The sequence below is a fragment of the Artemia sp. Qi Xiang Cuo genome, chromosome 19 (genome assembly GCF_049724085.1).
Source record: "Artemia sp. Qi Xiang Cuo chromosome 19, ASM4972408v1, whole genome shotgun sequence".
In the NCBI taxonomy this organism is placed as follows: domain Eukaryota; kingdom Metazoa; phylum Arthropoda; class Branchiopoda; order Anostraca; family Artemiidae; genus Artemia; species Artemia sp. Qi Xiang Cuo.
The window spans coordinates 43,967,944-43,983,314 of record NC_142812.1 but is presented as its reverse complement, the minus strand read 5'-3'; the positions used below and the strand labels follow the sequence as shown (position 1 = coordinate 43,983,314).

The 15,371-nt window shown below is 34.8% G+C and overlaps 1 protein-coding gene across 2 annotated transcripts in view; it reads right to left on the bottom strand.

Annotated features, from left to right (window-relative positions):
• The window catches only part of LOC148940892 (anoctamin-10-like), a 155,485-nt gene that overhangs the window by 45,397 nt on the left and 94,717 nt on the right, over positions 1-15,371 (bottom strand). For both annotated transcript variants that reach the window (XM_089105291.1, XM_089105292.1), the window contains exons 3-5: positions 9,592-9,868; positions 6,382-6,498; positions 1,090-1,277 (exon numbers count right to left, since the gene is read on the bottom strand). In XM_089105291.1, the coding sequence (XP_088961417.1) occupies positions 1,090-1,277; positions 6,382-6,498; positions 9,592-9,868 (582 nt within the window). The remainder of the gene's footprint in view (positions 1-1,089; positions 1,278-6,381; positions 6,499-9,591; positions 9,869-15,371) is intronic.

The window sequence follows — 15,371 nt, the reverse complement described above, 5'->3', positions numbered from 1 at the left end:
TAACTAACACGAATAGCTATTGACTTGGAAAATATTCAGTCAAAGTTTGCAGTGGCGTCACTTGAAGGGGGAGACGGTGCGGGCCTCTATCCCCTAGCTCTAATCATTGAAAAATGACGTTTTATGTATTTTCACTGAAAAAATTGAAAACACGATGAAATCCTTTGATATCAAAAATTTAAAGTTTAAAATACCCTTTTATGGGCATTTTCATCAAATAATGCAATTTTTTGGTATTCTCATGGAATAAACTGAAAAACAATAATTTCCCCTTTCCCCCTAGATATTGAAAAAATTATGTCCCCCCTAAATTTTCACGAGGGCTACTCAAAGTTTGCCTCATTTTCACGTTTGGTCTAAATAACTGAAGGTTATACGGGGTAGCAATTTTTTATTTTCACTTTTAACCTACACCCCAATAAAGGAGGCCTATGGGTTTCCTATAACTAACATTCTAGGGTCAGTAAACATATGAGAAACGTTCTCAGCCCAAACCTAGGTTTTTAAGATATTTTACTGTTTGAAGATACACGGAATATCCCTTTTACGTTTTACAGAGCACACACGCACACCCAGATTTCGAGTTCGTAATACAACTTTCCGTTGTATTTCAGTCTTATAAAAAGACTGAAACAGTCTTTCCCCCTCCGAAAAAACGTTTATCCTTACTTAATATTACTTTAGAAACATTGAGTGGAGTGAGTTAATTTTTCTATAGCATTATACGAGATGAAAGTCTTGAAAAACTTAATACATAATTCCGTTAATAAACATTATTGCCCGAAGAATATTGAAACAAAAATCAATCTTAAAAATCAACATTAGAATGTGAGGAGCACATAATTCATTTTTATATTGGATCTTGGAGGGGCAGAATTATCCCAATACAAAGGACTGCCTCTATAAAATTACAGGAAATGTCAAAAAAAAACAAATAGTAAGTTCTGGTGACGTCAGGAATGGTCCCCTTCAGAAACTTCAAAAACTTCACGATTTTTCCTTATTTCTTAATTGTTTTCGCCAAGTTTGCCCAATTTTGAAAACTTCAGTAGGGCGGGTTTAAAGCCTGTGCGAAACATTTATAATTACCTCAATAAATATTGTTGCCCAAAGTACATTGAAAATGCAAAATAATTCATTGCCATCTTCAAAATTGAACAACCATAGCAGAAGTTGAGAACAGCCAAACAAAGCCGGAAGAATAAGGTATGAAGTATAAAATCCAAGAAAACTGAAGTACATGGCCAATCCTTGTCCAAAATAGGCTCGAACTTCATCTAATTGAAAGAGGAACCAATATTAAAAAACCTTAAAATTAAGTTTCATTATTTTCAAAATAGGCTTGAATCCAGCCTGACACAGGAGAAGATGGGGGGGGGGGTCCAAACTATTGAGATTTTTCGAGCTTCATCAGTTTGGATCAAAAGACAGCATTAACATAGAACAAAATACGCATTAATTCCCAAGTATTCATTTTCAAAATAATTAAAACCATACCTCAACACAGGATGGGATAAGCCCTCCCCCTCCCAGTAATTAAGGATATTTAACTTCAGTTCAAACCTCAACAATTTGAAAGATAGTTTGACATTACAAGAAAAACAAAATAAACATTAATTTAAATTCTTTTATTTTCAACTCGTTTTGAATTATGCCTGCCTGCAGCACAGCGTTCGGGGATCCCCCGGCATTTGAGAATTTTTAAGCTGGCCATGGACTTTATCTATTGAAAGAGAACCTGACGTTAATAGAGAAATAAAAATCAATATTAATTTTCATTTAAAATTTTTTTTTAATAGTTTGAACAAGGCCTGAGCATAGAATGAGATAGCCCCCCCCAGGTTCTGATAATTTTTAGGTGAAAATACCCACCAGGTAAAATTTTAATTTGTACAGTGTGCAGAGTTCAGTGAAAAATTGTTTAATACTTTTTTTAAGTATCCGGCGATTCTTTTAATTTGTGATTAGGATGTTTGGGAACTTCTAGGGTAAGCGAACACACGAAACCTACACACATACACACTAGAGATAGCTAAACAAACACATTCTTTAACATCTTGTTGATAATAATGTAGCGTCTAAAACCAAGGTAATCTTGAAAGTTTATTCATTTGGCACATTAAATTTGGTTCGTAAAATAGAATTCTTCAAATGCTGAGGACTCCTTTTTATGAATTGTCAAAAATATAGAGATCCCCTCTTCTAAGAAGTCCATAAAAACTAAGAAGTCCTAAGACACACCCCCCCCCCCCTTCTATCCTTCACAAACAAAGTGAAACATTCTTGAACAAACTTGAACATATTGGGTTAGAACATATTGTTGTTAGTGAATCTAACAACAGCTGGAAAGAAAAAAAGATATTCCACTTTCTGCTCTAGTTAGATTCACTCCGAAAGGTTAGATTTTTTTTTTTTTTTTTTTTTTTTTTTTTTTTTTTTTTTTTTAAGCACTGAGAACGACTTGGCGGAGGTCCTTGTCAAAACATTTACTTGTTCTTCGTCTTCATGTTTTCCCACTGGCTGACAAATTCCTCGTTTTCTCACCTATTTGATTTGATTTTTCATTTATTATATCCTTTCCTCTCTTGGTTTCATACGTAATTTTGAATCGAAATTTACAATTTATATTTTTAGGATGAAAACAAGTTGAATATCAAAAACACTACTTCCACAAACCGGTTATTTTAGTTTGAACAAATTATCAGCAATACTTTTTTTTTTAAGAAACTGTCAATTTTAATTTCATGTGACTCGTAGTGTGACATTTTTTTTTACCGCTTTTATTTTTACTTTTACCGCTAATTCCAAACATAAGTAGGACAAAGAGTGTCCTTTGACCTGATTAAATTAAAAAAAAAAGTTTTTTTAACTGAGAGTAAGGAGCGACATTAAAACTTGAAACGAACAGAAATTATTCCCTATATGAAAGGGGCTGTCCCCTCCTCAACGCCTCGCTCTTTACGCTAAAGTTTTTTATTGTTTAAAAAATAGAGTCTTGAGAAAGAGTCTAACTTTAGCGTAAAGAGCAAGGCGTTGAGGAGGGGACAGTCCCCTTCAAATACGGAATAATTTCTGTTCGTTTTAAGTTTTAATGTCGCTCCTTACTTTCAGTTAAAAAAAAAACTTTTTTTTAATTTAATTTTTGAACGCTTTTAAATTAACGCAGGTTTTAATATTGGCTCCCCGTACGTGAATAATTAAAACAAAATTTATATACTAAATTTACTTTTATTTGGTCAATTGGCTTCCTCGAAAGTTGTTTAATTTTATTTACGAACGTTTTTTTAGTAATAAATATACGTAACTTACGAATTAACTTACGTAACAAACTTCTATACTCATATATTTTTAATACGCATATTAGGGGGTTCACCCCCTAGTCAATACCTCGCTCTTTACGCTAAACTTCCAATTTCGTTCCAATTCTTTAAAAATGACCCCTTAATCACAAACGCCGTTAATTAGAATAAATAGCTCTTATGAAAGTACTAAAAAATCTTTGGCGTAAAGAGCGAGGTATTGACTAGGGGGCGAACCCAGATCATATACGTAATAATTTCTGTTCGTTTTAAGTTATGATGTTGCTCCATACTTTCAGTTGAAAAACTTGTTATTTTGATATTTGATTTCTGATCGTTTTTTTTTTTAAATAATGCTGAAAAATCCGGCGCCCCCTTCATAGCAATGTCCCTTCCCCCTCAAAAACTTCCTCCATGAAAAGATCCTCCCACGTAAAAAACAAAAAAAACAAAAAAACACGTATCCGTGATCTTTCTTCTGGTAAAAGATACAAAATTCCACATTTTTGCATATATGAGCTTGAAACCTCTACAGTAGGGTTCTCTGATACGCTGAATCTGATGGTGTGATTTTCATTAAGGTTCTATGGCTTTAGGGGGTGTTTCTCCCTTTTTTCGAAAATCAGGCAAATTTTCTCAGGCGCTTATTTTTTGATGGGTTTGATGGGACTAAACTTGATGAAAATTATATATTTGAAATCAGCATAAAAATCTGATTCTTTTGATGTACCTATTGGTTTCAAGATTCCGTTTTTTAGAGTTTCGATAACTATTGATCCAGGTCAGTCCTTACTTACAGTTCGTTACCACGAACTGTTTGAAACTAGTCTAACCTGATTGTATAAAATATCAAGCGTTTATTTGCGTTTTTTTATTGTTGTTGAAATATCAAGCGTTAAAATTTTGATCCAGTTATACTCAACACACCAATAACGTATAAAGACCCATAATAGATTGCAGTTTCTTATACCTAAGAATTATACTTATACCACGGTAGGGGTGGGAGGATGTCTTAAAGAAATATTCAAGGGAAATAGGAACTTCCTGTGAGGATGTAAAGAGTGAATAGATTGTGATGCAGGCGGAGCGTGCGTAGGCGTGAGTTGGCCTCAGGCGGCTTGGTGCTGCGGTGAACTGTTAGTAGTAGTAGTGGTACTTGCACAACATTCTTATATACAGAGTACTGATGATCCAACACAAACAGAGAGGGTCTTTAGGACCGTATCCCTTAGGAGGCCTCATTAGCTATTTCTTGGAATCCTATTTTGAATTTGCATGAACATTAGATTGGAATCAATTGATATCAATTGATATAAGATTGGAATCAATCTATCAATTGATAGATACAAGGTCCTTTCGTCCATAAGCATTTCTAATAGATGGCTAACCCCAATTCAAGCCCAATTCGGAAAAACATAAAAATGAACAGGGGGAGCCGCGGCCAAAAATTTAAGGGGGCTGCGACAAAGTTCTACATTTTGAGTAAATGTCTAGTTGATGATTAGGCTTTAGAGATTTCATGAAAACGTCAACTTGGGTGTCTTAGGGACTTGACGAGTTGTATAGCAGAAAAAAAAGAAATAATCGTATATACCGCAAACGATAATAAGCTTTGACAAATACGGCTTTTAAGAAGCATAACTTTGGTTTTCCATTATAAAAAAAAAACAATAGAAAAAACATTTTTGTATGAAAGTAAAGAGCCACGTTTACGATACGGTGTAAGCCGTAAACCGTATAACCGTAAACCGTCCTGTCCACCGTATACCCGCTCTTTAAAGTAAAATTTACAACTTTTTTAATCACATTACTTCAAGAATTGATTCGTCCATTTAAGTGTTTTGGACTTCAACATATCATTTCAGTATTTCACTTTGATTTTACTTCAATTCCGCTTTGTATTTCAGTATTTATCTTTGATTTCATTTCAAATGCTTTGGATTTCAACATCTCATTTTTAGCATTTCACGTGGAATAATTCTGTCGACATCATAACATCCATACCCAGGGGAGACTACTGATTTCACTTATGTTATTGTTATATGTTGTATTGTTATGTTGTTGTATGGTGATCCTCTGTTTGGCAACACGGAGCCAGGGGTGCAGGTTACTGCAAGGATGGGTCACAGGTTCGCTACCCGTTCCTGTAAAAAGACCCAAAGCAGCAACGCATCGACACCCTATGCATCATTGATTAGTGGATCTTGATCCTTAGTTTACTAACATGTTTTATGCTAGCTTGGTTCAACGAATTTCAGCACTGCCCCTTTATAGTAGCGATATTCTTGTCGCTATTTTCTATATAGGTAATGTTTATAGGTAATATTCTATATAGGTAATCTTTCTAATGTTGAGACATTAGAAACCTTCTCTCAATAAGTTAATACCACCTCAAAGGTGGGGATCTGCACAAATTAGTTGAAATTCCTGATCTACAAAGGCAAATTTCGAATACATTTTAGATTACAATGATCATTAATATGTATTAGTTTGTTTAAATCAAATGTATTCTGCAGCTGAGATCAAAGATCTAGGTCCCGTAATACCACTTAGAGGTCAACCTCGCAGCGCCACCACAGGGCATTTGACACATGTTTCCAGTCAGTGTAAACTTTCCATCAGGGCTTACATGGTCGGGTTTGCTTGAGCTACATTAGCACTATTCGTAGTAGATATGCTGCAGCTGAGATCAAAGATCTAGATCCCGTAGTACCAAGCAAAGGTCAATCTCGCCGAGCAACAACAGGGCATTTGATACCTGTTTCTAGTTGCTGTAAGTTTCCATTAGGGTTTACATGATCGGGTTTGCTTGAGCTACATTAGCACTATTCGTAGTAAATTTCCTTCCAAAATAAGGACTATTACAAGTAGAATTTCGTTACAAAAGCAGCATTTTTTAGTACTTTCTGTCCAAGTTCATAAATTTTGGAAAAAAAGGTACCTTTTACACAAAATTATCAAAATTACGCATGCCTAGCGCTGCAAAGGAAAGTGGCAGTCCACTTATGAGTAGCTCATGCTGTAAAATAAGAAAACAAATTAAAATATATTAAAATAATAAAAATAAAAGCACCAGCCTTACCAAGAGGTTGCGGCTCCAAAATAGTTTTGTACCATTTTTTTCCCAATTGTTTGAGATTTGGTAAGTCATGTAGTGGATAAATCTGAACAATAATACCCTTTGAGTAGCATTTTTCGACTAAAAATGGATAAATAACTTATTAAATTGAAGATTTTTGCTTTACTTAAAATAAGAAAATATATTGAAACAATGTGCTAGAAATTAAGTGTTCGCATTAAGATATAAAAGGCTACAATCCATCGTAACAACAGCTCCTTTTATTTTATATAATAAATTATTCCTATTTTATCTAAAAACTGTATATTATCTAATTTAAAATACCAAGTACATCAAAATGATAACATTTTTTCCGCCTGTATCCATCTTCGGTCTATCTATATCAGAAAATCGGGATTTTCTATGATTTTTTTTTGGGTTCCTGCAGAACGTTAAAGGTCAAAATTCGCGCGCAAAAATTTCACCAGTGTTTCCAAATCGAATCGTGAAAAACAATATCCGGAAACTATTTTGGTAAAAATTTTCAATATCTTAAGAATTCTTAAAACTGAAACAAATAAAATTTGATTCTTAAAACAAAAGAAACACAAAACCACCCTTAAAAATAACAGGATGTTCTCCTAGGATCAGGGAATTCTATGACTACCCTGTAGAAAATCAAAGACTAATATATAAGGCTCTATACCGACCATGATATCGATAAGTTTTGTATGCAATTATAATTTTCTAAAAGACTCAAGCAATCTCAGTTTACAGTAAAGCGCTAATTGCACGAATTCTTCAGATATTGGAAAATATCACATATTAGTTTCCCTGAAGCTAGTTTTTCATAAATATATTGTGCAATCTATATAGCAATAATTTATGATTTATATACACTTTAATAATTCTAAATAAAAAATTGTAATAATTTATAATAATTAATAGTTTTCCGTTTTATAAGAGGCATTCGTCTCGCAAAGACTATGCTCAATGGCTGATAATACGAACTCGCCAGAAGTCACCCCCCCCCCCAGGGAGATAAAGACTAGTTGTCGTCGTCAGCTTACAATACCTTCTCTGTCTGGCTGAAGAGATAAGAGTTAAACTCACAGGTTAATGAAAGAGGAGGACCCAAAACGATCTTCAAGCCCAAGTGGAACTTCAATTAGGGATGGATTCAGAGTTACAAGACAGTCGTTAACTATGTCGAATTAATTATGTTGAATTATGTCGAATTAATTATGTTTCGAAGGGTCTTGTTCGTATTGCAATTGTTTCCTGTTACAGCCTTTAGCATTATCTTCTGCTTTTACAACTTAAATAAGTCAGCACCAAAAAACGCTCAAAGCGATCAGTCTAGAAAGACTATCTGAGTCAAAACCTGGTGTAAGACACGTCTTTTTAAATAAGTACCACCCCTTTTTTTATATATTCACGTCGCCTACAGATGAAGCTATTGTGGGGAGTAAATATATTCTCATCTGATCTTAAGTTTCTAGATCAAAAACTGACTCAAATCATGAGGCTGTTTTAAACTTGAAAACGCCACGTTTGTCAGTCCTTAATGGTACTTTCACACACCCTAGATTTCTTTGCACAAGCATAACTTAATTAAACTTTGCATTAGGTTATGTAAACTTACAGGTCAAGTTCATAAAGAAGGTGATACCAAGTAGACTTGAGCTCTGCATAAAACTTTACGTAAGTGTTACGTATAAATTCATGTTATGTAATGAAAAGCTCAACATAGTAGTGATAGAATAGGTTTTCTGGATAGGCAACGAATAAATTTTGAAATTTTAAATAAATAAACCTTTCCTATAAAACTTATTACACTTGATCAGAGCTTCAATCTCTATTAGGGGTATCAAAAAAGCGAATTTCTGATGATACTTTCGAGGTAGAGGGGAAAAGTTGCCTCTATGCATAAGTAACTTCTGAGCAAAATTTCACCACCGTAGGATAATGGGCGTAGGGAGGGGGGGCAGCTGACCCCCCCCCCCCTAGACCTTCAAATTTACATTAGATATGGCTGAAAAAGCAGATGGTTTGGAAAAAGCAGTTGATAAAACTCCATCACACTATCAACTGCCCCCCCTAGACAATATCTGCTCCCCCCACCCCAAGACAATATGCTGCCTACGCCCATGCGTAGGATAATGTCTTCTGTTATTACAAGGGACGTGAAATTAAAAAAAAATACTAAATCGGCAATTCTTTTGAAATTTTTTTCAAACGTTACAGCACTTTGCGGTAATGTGCAAAAGTTGCACCTATGTATGGTTAATTACAATCCAAAATTTGGCGTCCCATCTCCATCTCTATTTCACATTTTTAAACTTGAATCATTCGCTAACCATAATTATGATGATTTTAGACAATGATGGTTTTTTTTAGATTCTGACGTTATTTAGCGTGAAAGGACTTGTTTAAGTGATAAAGATTTTGTTGATGTTACATAACTTGACCACTTAGCATATAAAATTAAGCATATAGTATCAAACTCACTTAAAGCAATACTGAAATGGAAAACGGCAGCGTAACAGCTTCGACTGGTGTTTTCTAATGTTTTTTTTTTTTTTTTTTTTTTTTTTAAAGCCCACCTCCTCTCCTCTTGGTGACATGATAATCTTAGACTTTAATGGACTTTAATGTCACCTACACTAATTTAAAAACCTCTTTTATTTTTTTAATCGGGTAGCCAAACATAATTGACGAAGACAAGGTATCTACAATAAAATTCAAAACCACAAAAAAGTACCATTCCCGGTTTTGCAGGGTCTCCTTCCGCCATAGGGCACCCCTTTCACCGTGGAGATACAATAATTCTTGAACGAATTCCAATAATTAATGTTGAACGAATTTCCGTGGATATTGATTAATACCTAATGCTCATCCTCCAATAAAAAGAGATTTTTCAAACATTTACAGTAATAATGTGCATGACAGTGGGCGTGTCCGGAATTTTGTTGGGAGGGTGTACAAAATAGACATCCCAAAACACATTAAAGATTTGTTTATATGCATTTTTGTTACGTTTTACGAGTTGGACGAAAATTGGGGTGAGGGGGACTCAAACGCGTTACCCTGTGGATACGGCCCTATGCATGAGGCCTTATATTACGTATTTAGGAAATAACTTAATCAATATATTTAAATATATAAAACTTGTGATGTCAACAAGAAGAAGATAATGAAACCTGCCAATGGAAATAGTTTGCAAGAGATTACCTATTGATTGTCCATGATAGAGTCTTATATTAGGATAGCCAGGTAGGAAGCGTTCATGAGGCGTTGCCCTTAAATTATCTAGAGCGTAGCGCACAAGTCCCTGTTTTTCAGCTGACGTAAACATCCCGTGCACTTCTTCTAAAGAATCGACAAACTGGTCAATTTCAATGAGGCTAAATTCTCTAAGTTGCCCTTTTTTACTAAGTTTTTTCAATCGCACAGATTCAGCTAATTTGACTAGGCATGCCATCGTACAAGAAAGATGTACTCGGAATCCCTAAAACAAAGTAAATACGTAATTAAAGTTTAGTTTTAATTCTATTTTTTACAAGCTCTGCGATCGACTCTACTCTAGTATGTGGTTTTATTTCCATTTTTTCTGCATGTAACAATGTTCTGTATTTGTTAAGAAAATTTACAATTGCTGTTCATTGTCAACCTGTTCACCCTCAATTACGACGTTTCAATACGCAAAAAAAAAGAAAACCGTTGGCGTGTCGTATTCGACATTCATTTACTGCCTTAGGATACTATTAATTTAAAAAACAAAGTTTTTCCGAGGGAAGTAAAGAGCGAAGTTAAAACTTAAAACGAACAAAATTATTACTCCAGAGCCTATCTAAAATATATCAATAAAACTAATGCGAATAAATCACGTGGTGATATTTCCCTATGTTTGTAGGATTACAGAAAACTAGCGCTTTACTGAAAACACAAAACAAAATAGGAGTTACGGCAAAAGTAAACCTTTTAAGGACACTTTTAACAGTATAAAAGTAAAGCATATTTAGATTGTTGTATTATTTATTTTAATTTGACATCACTTCTGGCATCACGTTTAATTTGGCATCACTTCTGCACAATGTGCTCAGTTCAATGATTGACTGTCGTTTTGGTTCTGAAAAGGACATTTCATGACTATTTTGTAGACAAGTTTGAAGTGAAGGAATCTTATTAGTATTAGGACTACAGGCTCGCTTTAAAATTTGTATCACAACTTAAAATCCTCCGTTTTATAGAGAAAACTAACTGGATTTCCAGAGGTCATACTACGGTTGATGTATTCTTTATTTCGAATAATACTAGGTGAGACCAAGATGTTACCAGATAAATCAATCCATTATTTTTATATACGGTGTAATGACTTTAAACTTATTATTTTTATGCCTAAGTATTTAAGATAACTTTAATTGTATACTGAAAGTTACTGATATCACAGCTCCTGTAGGACTATGAAAGCGTTAGAGATTTGTTTTTTACTGCGAAGCTACGACTCAATTTTGACTCAAAAATCAATATTCTTGTTTTTTTACTAGACTTTCGTGTTTTCAGTAAAGTACTAGTTTTCTATAGTTCTACAAAGATAGAGAAATATTACCAACTGATCTACTTGCACTAGTTTTATTAATATATGTTACATGGGCTGTGAAGTAGTAATTTTTATTTGTTTTAAGTTTTACTTTCGTTCTTTACTTCCCTCGGAAAAACTTTTTTTTTTTAATTAATCTATGCTCGTCTTTGATTAAAATTTAATTTAGAAACAACACTGCTATGACCTTCTCTATTTATACGGAATAATTTCTGTTTGCTTTAAATTTTAATGTTGGTCCTTAGTTTCAGTTGAAAACCTATTTTTTTACATAATTTCTAATCACCTCCAATCTAGGGAAGATAAGACACCTTAACTTTTATTAAGGAGCTGAACTAAGAGGCCTACAAGAATTGAAGGGAAAAATAAGTTAAGAGTGGATAAAAATCAAAACATAGTGTCGTTTCTTTTTGTAAAAAAAAAAAGTTTAAAAGAAAAAATAAATCTTTAGTTCTTTGTCTTAAAAAATGAAATTTAGTCATACTTAAGAAAGTAGCTCCAGGCTAGTAGCTTCGACACAAAAGGTTAACTGAGCGGACAGGTTTATACATAAACATACTTGCGGAAAATTTTGCTAGCTCAACACAAATGTGACTTTAGGCTTTGGGATTTATTTGCGCTGTCCCTAAAAAAAAAGCGACTCACTACTCAGAAATGGATCGAAATTTTCAAAAAAAGATCATTTGTTGTGTAGGTACGATAAATGGTATTACAAACTAAGTTTATTTTCATTTCAAAAATTTCCTAAATTCCCCTACAGAACTGTTTTCACTTGTCTTTCTTCCTCTTTGGCTGCACAATCTTACGTAGGGAGAGAATATTATGGTGGAACTGTCAAGTAAATAATTTGAATAAGTAAGTATAACACTAAGTAATCCTTCTTTTAATATACAACTTAGAGTAGTTCCAGAACCACATGTCTACACTTCTCCAACTCCTTATTGGTAGGGGGTTGGGGTCAGGGGCATAATTTGCCATGGGGCGGAGGGGACAGTTTCCCCTACCAGACCTCAGTTTTCCTTCAGACCCCAGTTTGCCCCCTCCCCAAGCTGAAATTTAGTTTCTCCAAAAATGTTGTCAAAACTAAGATAAGCCTATATAGTTCAAGCATCCACTGAAACAGGTCAGTTTTCTCTAGTGCATCTTTACCTTTTTTATTACTATTAATTAAAACAACTTTTTCCGCATAATAAGTTTTTGAAAGCAAAGTAAAGAACTCCATTAAAAAAAATAATCAAAAATAAAATCAAATAATATATCTAGCGTTAAACTACCACAAATCAGCATCGATAAATAAATGAAACCCAAAACGAACAGAAATTACAATAAATAACTGAGTCAAACTCAAAACGAGCAGAAATTAACACAAGTTAGGCTTAAAACCCCTATGCCTTCCCAAGGCCAGAACATAATTTGCACTTTACTGAAAAAAAAATATAAATTTTTACTTTTATAACTTTAATAAATCAAATAATATTAACATTCTGATTACTAAATATCAGTATATGTACATTAAACTGACAATGCACATTCATTTGTTTTCATTTGTATTCCAATAAAAACCTTATATGCCCCTAGGGCATAACTTACAACCCCTTGCCCTGAGGGCTGTGGGGGAGTGTCCTCCTCAAAAACATAATTTCTATCAGGAAATCAACTACGCTGAACAAAATTGTTGTCCCAAAATTTTGATTGGATGTGTTTCGAGACATGGTGAGCATGAAAGTGGTGTTAGTTGCCTTCCAATCACTTTCGATTATTAAAAAGGGCACAAGCCACTCCAATTTCTAATCGAATGAGCCCTTTTAGAAGTTTCTTTGACAACTTCTTTGATACGAAATGCCCTGGTATGGAAAAATAAAATAATAATACATTGTGCCAACATCGTTCTTTACTTAGGCAGCGCGATTGCGCTGCCTATGATACGGCTAGTTTTTCAGTTTTCTCGGTCATTTTCACTTGATTAAGGAAAATTAGCTCCATCTTTGACACCCCCCCCCACCACAGGATTTTGACAAAAGTACCCCATTCGTTAGGATATGGATTTAGAGATCTACTCAGAATGTCGTTACAAACCCTGAACTGGATGACCTCTATTCCCTTTTGAATCAAAATGTTTGCCCAAATACCTTCCTGGGACAAGCTTTAAAAAAAATGAGTGCATCACATCTACAAAAACAGTGAAAATATCTGTAAATGATCGTATAGAAGGGAGAAGACCGTAATTGAAAAAAAATAAATCGAACGCAAGACACTATTTCAAAGTCGAACGCTATACCAACAAGCAGGGTTGCCACCAGCTAAAAAATAAAATCCCGGTTTTTTTCAAAAACAATCTCGAAATTTCGAAAAAAATCCCGGAATACGGTTTTTAGGTTAAACAACATAGGCCTGCACAGTGATGACATAAAAATCAAGGCGCGTAATTCGAAGTACGGTGAAACGTGGTTTCTAGTTGTAACAAACAACTGATTGTCAATATTCCTAGTATTATTTCGACGTGAAAAGGTTCTGGTGGATCATTAGGATCTACGATAATTATTTTAGGCCAAAACAATTCGCCAAAGTTTCGAGAAAACGTGTAGACACATCCACGTTTCATCGTTATTTGAATTTCCCGCCCAAGAATTCACGTCATGCTTCGCAGCCATGTAGCGCATCCAGACCATCCGTTTTCTGGAAAAATGGGACGGAAATCTGGAAAAACGAATAGTCCTCCAGACTAGGCGGTTTTTTCAAAAAGTTGGTGGGTTTTTTTTTTAATATCTGTACAAATTTATCCACTATCCCCATCAAATCTGTTTTTCTGAGCCAAAACCTATAGAAAACAAATTTAGAGCCTCAGTTAGACAATTTACCTTTTTTCTATTCAAAACTATCTTAGACAACTATTTTTATTTATCACTTATCGTGTCTAATCGTCTCCTTCTTCTGGCATTTTTTTTTTCCAGAAAAGCTGTCCACACGACCACTTCCGTCCCATTTTTCCATTTTCTGACCCTCTGATTCTTCCTGTCCAGAAAACGGAAAAAATCGACGGAAGACCTGTCTACATTCCCAGATTTCCGTCCCATTTTCCAGAAAATGGATAGTCTGGACGCGCTAATATTCAATATGGCTTGGCAAGCGGTAAAAGTTGTCTTTTATCACGTCTTCACACGTCCTTTTCCCTTTTACCACACCTGCTTTTCTGTTCAGCGAAAGTCTCGCCAATCAAGAAGCGAAAAGCGGAACTATCATTCGTTTTACAAAAGCATCCTTTTGAAATCTCAAGGCCCGATTCACTACTTCACTACCCAGAAAAACCTGGATTCCGAACGTACTGAAATCTAAGAAAAATCCAACCGACATCATTCAAACATTCAGTCCACGGATTCTTCATTGTATAAAAAAAGGAATCTGCTGCTTTCACACGAAAGAATCCGGAAGAAAAACATATCCCTTTTTCCCGACTCTGGGTACTTAGAATCCAACTTTCTTGGTATTAAACCCAGGCCTTTGAGCATTTGAAGAGAAAACTGTACAGCAACAGTCAGAAAAATTATTACTACCGAATTATTATTAAAAAGCGCTAAGTAAAGCAACCAACTAAAAAAAAAAAAATTTCAGATATTTATTGGTACAGTAATCATTTTGGTAATCACAGCTCAAATGAAACCCTAAGAAACTGGACAAATGAGCTTCAGTAAATCAAACTAGGCTCGGTTAGCAAAGGATATTAGCCCTGAGGGCTGTGTGAGGGCTGTTTTTTGTCATCCTCAAAAACCTAATTTCCAGAACTTTCAACTACGTTGAAGGAAACTGCTATCTCAAAATTTTGATTGGAAGTGTTTGGGGGAAAGGTGGGTGTGAGACGGGGATTAGTTGCCATCCAATCACTTTTGACTATTAAAAAGGGCACTAGCCCTTTGAATTTCCAATAGAATGAGCCCTTTTTGAAGTTTCTACGACAACGCCTTCTATAAAAACCTTATATACCCCCAGGCAAGGCCGTATCCAGGATTTTTGTTCAGGGGGGGTTTTACTAATTTTTGACTTTTTCGAGGGGTGTTTTATTAATTTTTGAATCAGTTTTCGACTAATTTTACTGATTTTTACCTAGGTTTTACTAATTTTTCTACTTATTTTCGGCTCGGTCAAAAATTTCTGGGGGGGTTCAAACCGGGTAACCCCCCCCCCCCTGGATACGGCCTTACCCCCCGGGCATAGCTTACAACCCTTGCCCCGAGGGTTGTGGGGGAGTGTCCTCCTCAAAAACATATTTTCTATATGGAAATCAACTACGCTGAACAAAATGGCTATCTAAAAATTTGGATGCGTTTGGGGAAATGGTGGGCGTGGAAGGGGTTTTAGTTGCCTTCCAATTACTTTCGACTATTATAAAGGGACATTCCAATTTCCAATCGAATGA